The sequence below is a fragment of the Petaurus breviceps genome, unplaced genomic scaffold (genome assembly GCF_028583685.1).
Source record: "Petaurus breviceps papuanus isolate PSGF00001 unplaced genomic scaffold, PetGlider_PUasm1.0 174, whole genome shotgun sequence".
NCBI classification, from domain to species: Eukaryota; Metazoa; Chordata; class Mammalia; order Diprotodontia; family Petauridae; genus Petaurus; species Petaurus breviceps.
Window position 1 is genome coordinate 71,116,692 of NW_027185761.1, and position 14,944 is coordinate 71,131,635.

Sequence of the window (14,944 nt, forward strand, 5' to 3'; positions counted from 1 at the left end):
GAGAGAGGGAGAGACAGAGAATGAGAGAATTATAAAGCACCTACTATGTGCCAGGCATTAAGTGCTTTACAAATATTATCTCACTTGGTCCTCACAACAACACTGTGAGGTAGGTGCTGCTATTATCCCCATTTTACAGTTGAGGAAACTGAGGCAAACTGAGGTCAAGTGACTTGTTTAGGGTCACAATACTAGTAAGGGTTTGAAGACACATTTGAACTTAGGTCTTTTGAACTCCATTCCACTCAACCCAACTTGTCACCAGCTGCCATAAAATTATAAGCTATCATGTTCTATTGCTAGTCATATTTTCTCAAACTCAGCCCTGGGATACCACCATCTGCCTTCTCCATTTCCACTTACATGATACTGAACATTTCTGATGAAAGTAATGAAATGGTGCTAATTTTATTTGCGTTCATGTTGTCTAATATCACCTGGGCCCTCCATGCTGCACAGTAATCCTTTTCTTGTTCCCTTATGGACTCTCTACCATATTTTACTCCAAACCTTTCCCCTTCCATCCTCAAAGCTTGGTCATCATCTCCTGTGCCCTTTCTCTTAATAGAAAGTCTTGCCTTTTGTTTTAATGAGAAATTAAAATGAAAACAAGTTGAGATTATGGAACATGCAGAAAATGTTGGTTGAATTCTCCTTTCACACTTCAGATCCCTTCTTTGTCACCTTCCGTTTTGTCCATCTTTGCTCTAGTCTCCAGAAAAGACATGGACTTTTCCTCTTCTTGTGCTCATGCTTTTGTTTCCTCCTTTCTCCTCGCTCAATTCTTTCCTTCAGCATCCTTGCCAACCCTTTTCAGCAACTTCCCCCAGGGATCCAGTGGATTTGAAACTGGTTGAGTGACTAGATCCAAAGAGGACCTAAATGGTTCAGTATCCACATGGAAAGAGGCACCCATGCAACGTCCCACAGATCTTGACTTGGTCCTGTGCTAATATAAATTTTTGTCATTGAACTAGACTAAGCATCAGGTGACATACATATCCAATTTATAGTTGGTACAAGGTTGAGAAGGATCACTAACCCACTGAATGCCAGATTCAAGATCCAAATAGACCGTGACTAGAACACTGGGCTAGTTGTAGCCTAGGCTAGAAGAGTGGACTGAATCCAGTGAGATGCAATTCAGTAGGGATACTTCTAAAGTGCTGTACTTGACTCTGAAAAATCAACTTCCCAAGTATAAGAAGGAGGTATGGTCAGCTAGGGGTTTGTCTTAAACAAAACCGACTTGTTGGGTTGAATTCTACAGCAAGTACAATTTGAGTCTGCAGTGTGATATGGGCTGCCAAAGTAGGTGTAGTCTAGAGTTCATCAAGAGAAGCAAAGTGTCCAGGAACAAAGAGGTCAGAGCACACCTGGACAATAGTGTTGGGTTCAAGTTGTGACTTTAGTAAGGACAGTGAAAAGCTGTGGAATGTCCAGATGAGGCACCCTCGGGAAGGGCCTTAAGTCATGCCATATGACAGCCAGTCAAAGAAACTGGAGAGGTTTGTCCTGGAGAAGAGAAGACTCAGGGGAGGGGTGATCGATGTCTTTATGTATTGGAAGGAGCTGTGAGGTATTAGGGGGCCCCCAAGGAGCAGAATGAAGAGGAAAGGCAGGTCAGGTAGGTGAAGATTATAGGGAAGATGCAGACTTGATGTAAAGAATACCTGCATAATAATTAGTGCTGTCCAGAGGTGAAATGGGCGTCTTTGAGTGGTGGTAGGATATCCCCTCCCTGGAAGCCTGAGGCTGGACGACCATTCGTCAAGTATACCGTATAGGGAATTTCTTTTTCTGGTATGAGTTTGACTAGCTAACCCCTGATATCCTTTTCATATTTGCTCTGATTCTGACTTTCTGTGATTTAATTCACTCCTCACCTTTTCTAGATGGGGAAAATGAGGATTGCCCAAGCTCATACAGACAGAGGAGTGATTGGAGCCTAGGTCTTCTAACTTCGTTTGGTCGTCTTTCCACTGCCTGCTACACAGCCTCATTCTTCCTCTTGACCAATGATCACAGTATCACTTTCCAACTATTAAGAAACTATCCCTTTGATAATGTTTTTCTAGACTTTTCTTATTTTGTCTAGGAATTGAACTTTACCTATCAACTGTTTGGGGGAATCTACTATCATCTTCTTTATAAAAACTGGGTAGCACAGATGACGGGCCTCTCTCATTCTCCGTGATTTCTAAAGATCACCAACATAGCAGCAACATGACCATATGCTCTCAGCAGGGCCTGGGATGTTGTCTGTTTGGGCTCAAGCAGATAGACATCTTTACATTTGTTCTCTTGTATTGGTCTGAGTTTCTTGTTGTAAAATTATGTTCTACATTTTCTAGTTTCAAAATTGGTCTCTGTGGTCGAGAAAACAGAAGCAAAATAAGAATTGAGTGGTTTGTCCTTCTCTCCAGCCTTCCTCACACCTTGATTCCCCACATCAGTTCTTCCTTGATTTTCTCTTTGTGTGAGATGAGCCTTTCTGTCACATGTAGATCTTTGGCAAAGCTCAGCTTTTGCTTTCTTGTCTCTGACATTTTTTTTTTGGTATCTTTCCTCATTTAGGGATCTTTGCTTCCATCTTCCACATATTTCCTTATACATTTTGAGTTAGTGCTTGTTAGGATGTGATAGTGGAGACAAAATGCAGTCCTCTAAGTCTGAGCAGGAGATCCATGGTCTGAGGAGACAGAATACCGTGCTGGCCTCTGGTTATAATGAACACACTGAGTCGTTCCACTTCCCGCGGCACCCCCCCCCCCCCCCCCTCCCCCCCCCCATCATTATGCACCGGAAGCACACTAAGTCCCCCCTCCCCCCAATCATTATGCACCTGAAGCTAGCACAGCCTGGAAAGTCTGAGCACCACGTCCAGCAATTGCAGAGGCTGCTCTCAGATCAAAAAGCCTTGGGCTTGTTAATTCCGATGTGCCTTGGAGCTTCTGGAAGGAAAAAGGAAAAAATAGTCATGCTTTCAAACAGTTGCATGAGATTAAACAATAAAACAAAGGATTATGGTCTAGCCGCATAATAGCCATTTGTTTTGGAAGAAGAAGAAAAAATTTAAAATAAAGGATATTTTTAAAAAAATGTTCAATTAAGGATCAGTATGAAACCACTTATTCATTTATTTTTGTATTATTTTTATCCATTTTATTATTATTGCTAATTGTTTTGGGTTGCATCAATCCCAGATAAAGAGATGAATTAAAAATCGGTTGTGAAATATTTCCTCCCTAAGCCTTGACCTCAACATTTCCCAAATAAGCCTAATTTAAGCAAAATTGCCTTATTTCATCTTTGAGATGCGCTTCTCCCTTTCTGCCCCTCATCATCCCTTTGGACGACAACACCCACCTTTGCTGCTCAATATTCTCACATTTCTGGGACTTCTCCTATTAAGGGTAAAGTTATGACCAAAAGCCTGGTGACTCATTAATACAGTCATGCTGTTTGTTGGTCTTTCTGTCTGTAATTAAATTTTGTCATGTTAATTAGACAGGAGACAATGGGGGGCAATGGGCTTGGAATTAGAAAGATCTGGACTTGATTCCTCATCTCATCCCCTGGTGAAATGACCTCTCAGTTTCCTTATCTCTAAGATGAGAAGAGAAGTAACATGGCCTTCCCTATAGGGGTCTTGTGTGAACCCAGTGAGGTCATGTGTCTAGCATGTTTTCAAGTTTATCCAAGGGTGAATTGTTTTTGTGATCCTTACTCCTCTGTGAACATGTGTTAATCTCCCTGGCAGAATGTAAGCTCCTTGAAGTCAGGGACTCTATGTTTGCCCTTTACATCGATGCCCAGTACTGGCCCAGGGCCTTTCTCTTAGCAGGAGCTTAATATAAAAATATTTGTGGAATTGGCTTACTACGTTACTGTGTCTAAAAGGACTAAGTCCCTAATGATGAAATTTCAGACGGTGTGGCATCTGTCTGGGGCAGGGAAATCCTTAAAAATGTAACAAGGCTCCCTACTCTAAAGCTGGCCTGGCTCCCAAGTGAGAAGGTCTTGTCCTTGTAGCTTGCAGAGGAAGGCGGCCTGGGGCTGGAGTTTACAATCTGTAGAACTGGGAACTGAGATGCACATTCCTTAATTTATTTGTTCCTAGGTTTGCTGAGGAAACGACCGGCACTTGGCTCCGTCTCTTTGAAGGCAGTGGGATCCCATATGGGCCGATCAACAGCATGCGCGAAGTGTTTGCTGAACCCCAGGTTTGTTGTTTGAACCTTTGGATGTGAACTGAAATGTGGTTTGGAGAGAAGAATAATTTATCCTTGATTTTTCCTCTTTTCAAATGAAAACTCCTAGAAATATGTCACGGTCTCTGAATTTACTGTCCCTGATAACGTGGTCATTCATTGCAAGGCAATCAATCTGTGGCCTGAAATCAGTGAGAGTACATTGAGGATTTCCCATGTCCCATCAGAGGCCGAGTGTCTTTCTTGGTAGCACTGGACAGTAGGTGGTGATTCAGACTTGCCTTTTTCTGCCCCTTACTCCCAAACTTGTTTCAGTTGTTTGGGGTGTTATGTCTTGGTACTTGAAATTTGTGAATGTTTGAGCAATGTGCTATTTAACATTGTATGAATATTGTAAAATGTGGACTATAAGCTGTAATTAATTTTATGGGCAGAAAGCTGATTAGGGGCATTGATTAATCTCTCTTATTCAGGAGGAGTGCTTTGACCACATAGGAATGAGTTTCCATTGATTATTGGCTCCAGGGAACAAAGAGATAAGGTCCCTGGGACTCAGAGTCCAGAGGTTTGAGTGCATCACTTGGGGCACACTCTCTGTTTTGCAATAACTCATTCGTTTTTTCTCTTATAAATTGTTGAGTCCTTTCGTGGGTGTATTGGTGCAGTCTCACAAAGGAAGGTAAGACTCTCGTTTCTGGTTCTTCTAAATTCTCTGGTGAAACTTTTAGGATGGATTGTTCCAACATGATATCATTTCCCTTTGTTGGGGGGGGGTTGCTGTGTGACTGTGGATTTTATTTAAATGAACTCATGATAATGGGACAGACCTGTTGGAGAGGATTGTTGGCCTGTGCTGGCTGACTCTTCTTAGACTGGCTGAAAGTATGCTATTCATTCCCAAACTCTGGAGGTGGGGTCCATTTTCCCACTTCCTTACTTTCCTAGGGGCCATGCTTTGGTTTTCAACAGTTCTGTGGAAGTTAGGTTTTTATTCATACTTTTTTTTAACTGGTATTTCCTGTTTTGCTCGCAGTTGTCAGAGATGAGGTGGAAAGTGTGTGTTCTGTTAACTCCTGAGTAGTGGGTTTTTACCCTTCTCTGGTGCTCGTGCCAGTGAAGAGAAACAATCAGCAAAGTCTTGTTTTTATTTTTGTCTCGGTCTAGTCCTGTGACTTTCTGAGGTGAGGAAGCAGCCTCTCTCAAAATGATACATTTTTCTGGGACACTGAAAAGTGAGTGACATCAATCAATCCACCAGCCAATCGATAAACATTTATTATGTTTGTGCCAGGCCAGGCACTCTGTTCAGTCACAGAGCTGGGACCAGGAAAGACCTCCAGAGAGGTGGTGTGTAAGCTGAGTCTTTGGGGAAGGCAGGGAGGCCAGGGGGCAGAGGGGATGAAGGGCAGGAGGGACAGCCAGGGATCATGGACCGAGTGAGAAGAGTGTCCTGTTCGAGGGACAGTAAGGAGGCTGGTGTCACTGCATGGCCTGGTGTGTGGAGGTGAAGAAGGTAGCTAGAACTGATAAGAAGATAGAGAGAGACTGGAAAGGCAGGAAGGGGCCAAATTATGAAGGTCTTTGGACATCTGTCCTTGTAAATTTCAGATTAGGAGGTCTCTGAACTTCTAAAGTGATAACTCACTAGACCCCACTGCAGCATTTACTTTTATTATTCAGCTCATCCTGGCATGTAATAGATATGCAATAAATGTTCATTGATTGATTAAATTAGCTCAAAGGCAAGGGTCTCTTCTGCAGTAACCTAAATAAAGACAATAATAATAAACAACTCTCCCCTAAACCAGGGCCTGTCCTACCACAATTATACATAGTGTCAGTTGAAATAAAGGGCTCCTGAGCTTCTATGACCAAAGCGATGGAGGACTGATCACTTTCTCTGACCCTCCCAACCTCTCACACTTCTTCAAAATAGGAATTATGCACAAGAGACAAAAGTAGTTTCAGTTGTCTCCATGTTCATTAATGTGGTCACTCACCCCTCCCTTGCCCATTAGATTTCTTTTATGAAAAATTTATTTAGTATTTTATTTTTCCCCAATTACTTGTAAAACAATTTTTAACATTTATTTTTAAAAATTCAAGTTCCAAATTCTCTCCCCGCTTTGCCTCATTGAGAGGGCAAGCAATTCAATATAGGCTATGTATGTGTAGTCATGTAAAACATTTCCATACTAGTCATGTTGTGAAAGAAAACATAGACCCTCCCCCCCAAAAAAAAACCTCAAGAAAAATAAAGAACATTAACAAATATGCTTCAGTCTGCATTCAGACACAACAGTATTTTGTTTGGGGATGGAGAGCATTTTTCACCATAAGCCCTTCAGAGTTGCCTTGGATCATTGGAGAATAGCTAAGTCATTCCCAGCTGATCATTTTATGATATTGCTGTTACTTTGTACCCAACACTTGCCACTTTGCATCAGCTCATGAAAGTCTTTGCAGGTTTTTCTGAAAGTATCTTGCTCGTCATTTCTTACAGTACAGTAAATCTTCTATCACTATCCCATAGCATGATTTGTTCAGCCATTCCCCAATTGGTGGGCATCCTTCCAATTTCCAACTCCTGGCCATCAGAAAAGAACTGCTGTGAATATTTCCATACATATAGGCACTTTTCCCTTTTGTTTTTTAATCTATTTTTTTGATACAGACCACTAGTGGTATTGCTAGGTCAAAAGGTATGTATGGTTTTATAGCCCTTTGGGCATACTTCCAGATTGCTTTAAAGAATGGTTGAATCAGTTCACAACTCCACCAACACGGCATCAGTATCTCATTTTACCCACATCCTCTCCAGCATTTGTCATTTTCCTTTTCTGTCCTATTAGAAATCTAATAGGTATGAGGAAGTACCTCACACTTGTTTTTAATTTGCTTTGCATCACCAGGGCAGAGGAAAATCAGTTGAATGGGGGATGCCCTGATCACTCCCCTGTGTCCCCCTACCTGAGTGGCAGAAATACTAAGTATCAGAGGTAGGATCTGAATCCTTGTCTCCCTGACTCCAGATTCAGTCTTCCATCTACTTGATCTGCCTTACTGCCTTTTTTGGGGGTGGGGTGGGGGTGGTGGAGGACTGTTCTTGGAATTGGTCAGAGCTGTATAGAATCATTCTGTAAAGTTTTGATCCTTCCATTAAAAAAAAGTTTGGAAAAAAGCTAAAAGAGGTTGAGAAGAGAAAAACAGAAGCATTTTTATTAATGTGTGGAAAATTGATGTTATGAGAAAATGTTGAGTTGAAGATGTTTACCTCGGTTCCTCAGTAAGAGTAGGGCATCAGATCAGCATTCTTTGCTTTTTCTTTCCTTCAGTTTTTGGTGGGATAGAAGCTAGACTTTCTGCATGGATGAGGAAGCCCAGAGGACACTGTCCTGTAGGCATGCCCTTAGTCATCAGTTTTGCAAGGTTTCCAGTGGGCCAAAGTGGTGGAGAGACCCCTATCCCCCAATTAAGAGCTACTCATTGAAATAACTGTGTGGGGAGGGGTGACCTAGTGCTCTGGGGGTGATGTCACGGTCCTTGGTGGCCACCCTGAGGTCATGGGAGAGGATTATCATTGGCCACCCTCATCCTTTACTCATCTCCTTGTGTGAACCGAGGCTTAAGCCTTTCTACAACTCAACTCAGGCCAGCGGGGCTTAACTGAAAATGCAGCTGAACCTCTCTGACGGCAGCACATCTGGAAGCTTAGTGCCAGGGAGCATCTCCACCCTCATCCTTTCTAATTACTGAAAGTCTCTTTCCCCTGGTTTTTAAAAGTTATTTTAGTTTAGCTCAACAAACACTTAAGATTCTCCCTTGATTCCCTCCTGCCCTTCTTCTGAGAAACTAGAATGTTTCTAGAGCTCACATTCCAGACAGTGACCACCTTGGGATGGGGTGAGGGGTCATGCTGTAACTTCGTTAGCAAGAATAATTAGTTAGGACAGGGAGCTAACGGGGGGCTCAGACCTTCTCCCCTTTCTGCTGCTGTCCCAAGAACCTTGATCTCCTGTCGTCTCTGCCATCCATGGAGTGGCCTTGCCTAACCCATTCAGGGGCCTTCACCTCTGGGGAATTGATGTTCTGGGGTCTTCATCTCCTCTCTCTCCCTTGAATGTGTCTTAAAAAGTCAACCCAAGCGTCCTTTTCGTGTTGCTGGGTCCTGTTCTGCTTTGCAAAGCTGGAAAATGCTAGACAAAGCTCCGAGGAGAGGGTGCCAATGGCACCTTACAAGGCACAGGGATGTGTTCAGAGTCGTGCCACTGTCCAGACTGCTGGCTTCATCGCGGGTGCTATGTGGCCTGGAGCACCACTTCAGGCTTCCAGGGTTGTCATTTTAGAGGAATAAAACCTAAGGGCCTTTCAGTCTAATCTACTCATTTTAGAGATGAGGAAACCAAGGCCCAGGAAGGGAGTGATTGACCTTCTTTCCACTGTTTTATATTTCTTTTTTGTCTGTAGACTAGCAGAGTAGCCAGAGTGCTGGCCCTGCTTTGTCACTGGCTCATTGGGTGACTCTCTGAGGCAGGTCACACCTTCCCTAAGCCTGTCTCCTCCTCTGTGAAATGGAAGCCTGGATGTTCACTGAGGTCCCTTCCACCTGGAAGAACGGATAATTCTGTGAGTGAACTTGGCTGGCAGCACCTATGGCCTTGACCCCAAGAGTCATTTTCCTCACCCTTAACGGCTGTAGCTGTCTCTAATTGAGCTGCCAGAGGGGATGACGTCTTGGTCCCAGCCCTGGCACCAGAGAGTCATTTTTCCATAGATGGATGGAAAGTTGTCTGTGTTTTTCTTGTTGATGATGTGCTTCCAGTCACTTGTGTTGTGACAATGAATCGTACAGTCGTCCTCACTGCTAAGTCCATCAAGGGCGTGATGGGCGGGTGGTGGGAGGTGATGGGGAGGGAGGATATTGGCTTTCTGGCAGTCGGAGGCCATTGAGGAAAAGCTCACCATGCAAACTTTCAGAGACCCTCGGATTTCCCCTTCTGGCAGGAGGCTCTGCAAAGGTTGAGTCCTGCCAGCCCAAGTAATCTTGCTGCAGGCTGATGCCGAGAGCTCATCTTTTCCCCTTGGTGGCTATTCCCCCCCCCACCCCCCAGCTCTCTTTTGCTTAAAATATGTTCTTTTCATCCAGGGCATTAAAGGAATTCTTAAAAAGTTTTGAAAACGCACTCACTCAATGATCTCACTGCGATTCTCTTTAACGCGCCCTTGGGAACAAGAGAGTGAAATGCCTTGTGGTCTGAGGTTTTCCGCACCAAACAATCTTAAAAGAGAAAACCATTTTGAATAGGAACAGTTCACGTTCCTGTCCACCCAGGTATGGCGCTTGCTGGAGGGAAGGCCTTGGGAGCATCAATCAATTTCTTTTCACCAGAACAAGACAACATGTATCCAGCTTTCCCTGCTTAGCCCCAGAATATGCATTCCTGGAATTTGCAGTATATGCATTTGTTGCCCTCCATGCAACATCCACAGACTCTGGAGATGGAAAGACAAAGCAGCACCAATTCCAAACATGTACACACACACATACACACACACACACACATTTCTAACGAGAGAGAGAGAGAGAGAGAGAGAGAGAGAAGAGAGAGAGGAGAGAGAGGGGAGAGAGGAAAGAGAAGAGAGAGAGAGAGAGAGGGAGAGAGAGAGAGGAAGGGAGAGAGAGAGAGGAAGGGAGAGAAAGAGGGCTATTATTAGTCCTCCTGCTTTGTCCTCAGTGTCCTTGGGACTGGGGAGGAGCGGGCCGTGAGAGTCACAGGAGGGGATGATTTCAAAGAGGCATTCCAGGGTACCACACAAGTGGAAATCATCAGGTGTGAGACATCGGCCTGGTGCATGACTTCTGAGAAGCGGTGGGGAGGGAAATATCAGAGCTGAAACGCTGCAGCTGGTCCTGATGGTAACTCGGGCCAAACACCTGCAAGTGCTAAGAGAAGACCAAAACAAAACCCCACCCGGTGGCAGCCAGCCATCCCTGAACGGCCCTTCCCTGCCTTCGCCTCACCATAAAAATTAATTTAACATCGCTACAGAAACTGTCCTTTTCCTGTTCTGGGAGACCAAGCAAGTTCCTTTAGCAGATCCTCCTAGGATGGGATAAGTAGGCCATAGAAACAAACAGGCTTGTTGGGGTAGGTATTGAAAGACGGGCTCACTGGAAACGATCCCTTGTTTTCATCTCATTATTTGCGGAGGCCCGTGGAGCTGGAGCTTTCATGACTCTCCAGGCTAGCTTGAGTTCTGGGAGAGCTTTTGCCTTAGCACATCCCGGTGAAATGTTTGTGGGGTCTGGAAAAACTTCCTCCACTCCAGACGGGGCCCCTCAAAGCCCTCAGGGACCCAGAGATGTTTGTCAGGTTTTCCTCAGAAAACAAATCATTTTTCTGTCACCTCCTGAATGACTTGGCCTTTTTTGGGTGGTTAGTGTTTGTTTAGATGGTATTTCCTGATCACTGAAGGTGATTCAAGGGAAGCAAAATTAAAAGTTCACCTAGGATCCCCCTGGAAATTACTTTCTTTGACATATAATGCAGACCTGAGGTCATGGGGTATGACTAGAAGGAATCCCTGGCAGCCGCAGTAGAGAAAGATGGAGGTCTCCCTGCATCTCTGAGGATGTGTGTTGGTTTGTGTGATGCCCACACTTAGAAGTATGTTTTGTAAGGATAGCTGAGGGCTCCATGTGGTCCTAACTCACCTCGCCACTGCCCTGCTCAGGAATCACCAATGACTCTCTGTTGCTTCTAGGACTGGGGTGCTTGCTGGGGTCTAAGAACTTAATGGACTTTTTGGCTAGCAGCATGTCAACACAATTGGCTTTCTTTATACACCTACATATTTCATTTTACACATTTAAAAGTGTTCTGCCAAGGGGGTCTATGATACCATAAAGGCTGCGATCCTCTAGGGATTCTGAGATCACCTACAAATTCTTTTGCTTGACATTTAAAACCTTAATGAGAAGATCCCCAGATCTTCCATTAGAGGACCTTGGCCAAAAAACCACCTTAGACATTTGCTACCTGTGTAGCGGAAAAGCTGTTTCACCTCCTGGGCCTCACTTTCTTCAGCTGTACATTGAGGGGGCTGGAGTCCTTTCCATCCCTACCATTATGGTGACCCAGACAAAACTGTGGTGTGGGGACAGTCTGTCTTTCTCTATTTCTAGGCTGATTCCAGGTTCCTCCCCTTTAGAAACCCTCTGTTCTCATCACTGCTGCCTCTAGACAGCATCTCCTGTCTCCATACCTTTGCACACATCCTCATTTTTGTCATTTGGAAGCCCTGGTTCTCTTTGGGGTTCCCCACCTCTTCCAAGAGGCCTTGTCTGATTCAGTGGAAATTGATTCCCTCTGAAATACCTCACATTTATTTTGTTTTTACTTGTAGGCCTATAAATTGTTTCTCCCCAGGTAGAAAGTAAGCTCCCTGAGGGCAAGGATGATTTCACTTTGGTCTTTTTATCCCTAAGTCCTAACACTGTGCCTTATACATAATAGGTACTTCATAAATGCTGTTAGAACTGTGTGTACTGAAGAAGTGGTGTGTCAGTCCACCCGTAAGCCTTTATTAAGGACCTGCCACATTCCAGGTGCTAGAGATAGAAAGACAAGCTAAGAGAATCCCTGCCTGCAAGGAGATTGTTTTCTATTGCAATAGTGGGATTTAACAGAGTGGTATAATTTTTTTTATAACTGTATTTAAATATAAGTAGTTTCCTTTGTAGATGTATTTTTAAAAAGTGGTCCTGAGAAGGGGTCCATAGGCTTTACCAGATGACCAAAGGGGTCTGTGATGTGAAGTGAACCTCCCCTTCCCCCATACTAGAGGGAGCACATGAGAGACTTTTGTTCTTAAAATAAAGATTGAGACACCAGGCTCATTGTGTGTCAAAAAAAAGGCAATTGTGTGAATTACTGAAATAAAAAGAGAGGTCAGTGTAAAATCCTACACTTGGGTTCAAAAAACAAATTTCAGATATTGATGATGAGGAGGGAGATGTGGCTGAAAAGTAGCTTGTTCGGCAAAACCAAAGATGCTTGGTGGACTCAGAACTAAACTAAAGTCGGGCACTGGCCTGGGACATGGCAGCCAGAACTGCTGATGCTGCCCTGGGGTTCAGTTGCTGAATCTCAGGGATCAGCAGCCAGGCTGGCGACGGACGACTCTGCCTCTGGGACACTTGTTTAGCTCAGGAGAGGACATTCGGGTGGACGCTTTGGGAGGGGCACAGATGACTCAGAACAAGGTCAGATGAGTGTAAAGCTAGGGAAGTCTCTTGTCACTGAATGGACTAAGATCACTGAGGTGAGTGGGGGTGTTTAGCTGGCGGGAGGGAAGACTGGGCAGGGCACCCAGCACTTAGCTAAGGTGCTAAGACAAGGAAGAATTCCTACTACAGAGGCCAGAGCATGGAGCAGTGTGGAGGTCTGCAGGAAGCAGGCAGGCCTAGCATACTGTAAGTGTTTAATAAATGCTTGTTTATTGACTGACTGACAAATTATCTAAAAGATAGAGATGTCCAGACAGGAAACGGCCTGCTTCAGAAGCTCCAAGGCTCTCTGACCCCTTTGAGGACTTACTAAGGGTGGCTTTCCCGAATTTGTCAGGAGTTGGACCTACACACCTCTGAGGTTCTTTCCAGTCTTGACGTTCTGGGTGTAAATGAGTCCATGAAGAGGAATGGAAAGCATGAGATTTATGAGCAACAGACTTGGGTTTGAATCCCGCCTTTGGTTACTTAGGGAACCTGTGTGGCCTTGGACAAAATGCTTAAAGTGTCTGGGCCTCAGTGTTCTCATTTGTAAAGTGAGCATGCCGGGACAGATGATCTATCCTTGGTTTAAGTCCAAAGGTGACCTTTGCTCAGAAAACATTGAATCTCTGTTTGGAGGGCATTTACAATTTTTTTTAATCTGAAAGTTTCACTGAGTTTATACTAATGGGAAAAAACCCCACCCCTTATCCCCCCTGTTTGTTTTGTTTTGTTTTTTAAAAGTGCCTTTAAATAACAGATGAGAGGTTTCAAATTAATAAATAAAGACACTCTAAGATCCCCTAAATAGCTGTAGATATTCTAAATGTTGTAAAAATTTGTCCTGAGCCCTTACAAAAGGCTTTGCTTTTAAACACAATTTGTAAATTGAATGTGTAAAGTTATCCCTCATTTTCTCCTCCCTGATGAAGAAGAGACACATGGGCATTTTCATCTTTTTTTGTTTAGCGATTCTGGAATTTTTGGTGACTGAGAACATCTGAAGATTCCACTGCTAAAGACATTTACTTAAAAAAAAAGCCAAACCCTTATTCGTCAACGGTGACTACACATATGCAGTTTATGTTTTCAAAACTACATTTTGCATTGGTGATGGAGTGTCATGTTGGACTTCAACCAAACCTGGAATATATTCAGGCCAAAAAACTCTTTCACTTCTTCACAGAAATTCTTTGTTTCCTTCAAAGAGGTGGGCAAATGGAAACCAAGCAGGGCTATTCTCTGTACTTGGGGATGCCTTGGTTTTGAGTACTGTCAACATCTTCCCAACACCAACACAAGCATGGAGAGTTAGAGTTTATTTGTAAAAGGCACCATCACTTTCTTTGAAGATCACCCAAAGGGTGACCAATGTGGACACTCATGGTGTGGGTGAGGAGGCTGCCAAACATGTTCAAGTGAGACTCATGAGAGAGAATCGGCATCAGGGAAATCCCCAGAGAGGTGAGAATTGCAAAGAATAGAAGCTGCTCATAAAGTCCAAGTCAGAAGAAACTGACAGACTGGCCATTTAGCCCATCGGCGCCCATGTACTGTTCAGGAAATGAAAGAAAATCCTCTTGTCCACCAGGAGGCTGTGGGCAGCTGGGGCACAGGATGGGCGAGGGGTGTATTAGGATTGTTGGAGGGGGTTGCCAGTCACTGAGATCATAATGTCACCACGCACGGAAGGACGATACTGTGGCCATTTTGTTATGTTGTTGTTTGGGAGTTGACTGGGTTTCATTCATTGTTCTCCTGCTTTCTCTACCTCTGGGGGATAACACTTTTCATTGGCCCCTGGCGAGAATAGAACGGTAGGGGAGAGGAAAGAGGTGCTGCATTTTTTGTGGGTGTTGACTGACAACTCACCTCTGCTGAAATGGGTGGACATGGGGGACATACAGGACAACAGAAGGAGTCCTTTCTAGACATCAGTGGTGCTTTAAATACTCAGAAATATCAGAGTTTTCTATTGTGCAAAATGGAGCCTAATTCCTGTCTTCAGTATCTCAGTAAATATTTACTAAATGCCTACTATGTTCTGGAGATACAAAAAACCCAAACTACAAATGGTTTTCTCATTCTTTGTTGAGTTGTTTCATTTGTGACTGATTCTTTTCTTGGCTAAGATACTGGAGTGGCTTGTCCTCTCCTCCAGCTTAATTTTACAGATGAATAAACTGAGGCGAGAGGGTTAGTGACTTGCTCAGGGTCACACAGTAAGTGTCTGAGGTTGGATTTGAACTCTGGAAGATGGGTGAGTCTTCCCAACAGCAAGGCCAGCATTCTATCTCCTTTTTTCTTCCTTACCCTGTTAATAAGTAGCTACCAATGGAGCTTGAATAAGTCCCTGACATTTGTTCAGGCTCTCTGGGTTTGGAGGGTGTGTAGGTGGGCAGAGGGGACATCCAGGAAGAAATGGTCCCTAAGCTGGCCTCAAGGTTAGGAGGAGAAC

The 14,944-nt window shown here is 44.0% G+C and overlaps 1 protein-coding gene across 3 annotated transcripts in view; it reads left to right on the forward strand.

Moving 5' to 3' along the window:
• SUGCT (succinyl-CoA:glutarate-CoA transferase) overlaps positions 1-14,944 on the forward strand; it is a 667,680-nt gene that overhangs the window by 279,272 nt on the left and 373,464 nt on the right. For all 3 annotated transcript variants that reach the window (XR_011167603.1, XM_069084394.1, XM_069084395.1), the window contains one exon: positions 4,124-4,226. Coding sequence is in view for 2 of the 3 variants with exons in the window: in XM_069084394.1 (XP_068940495.1) it covers positions 4,124-4,226 (103 nt within the window). In the remaining variant the exon portion in view is untranslated. The remainder of the gene's footprint in view (positions 1-4,123; positions 4,227-14,944) is intronic.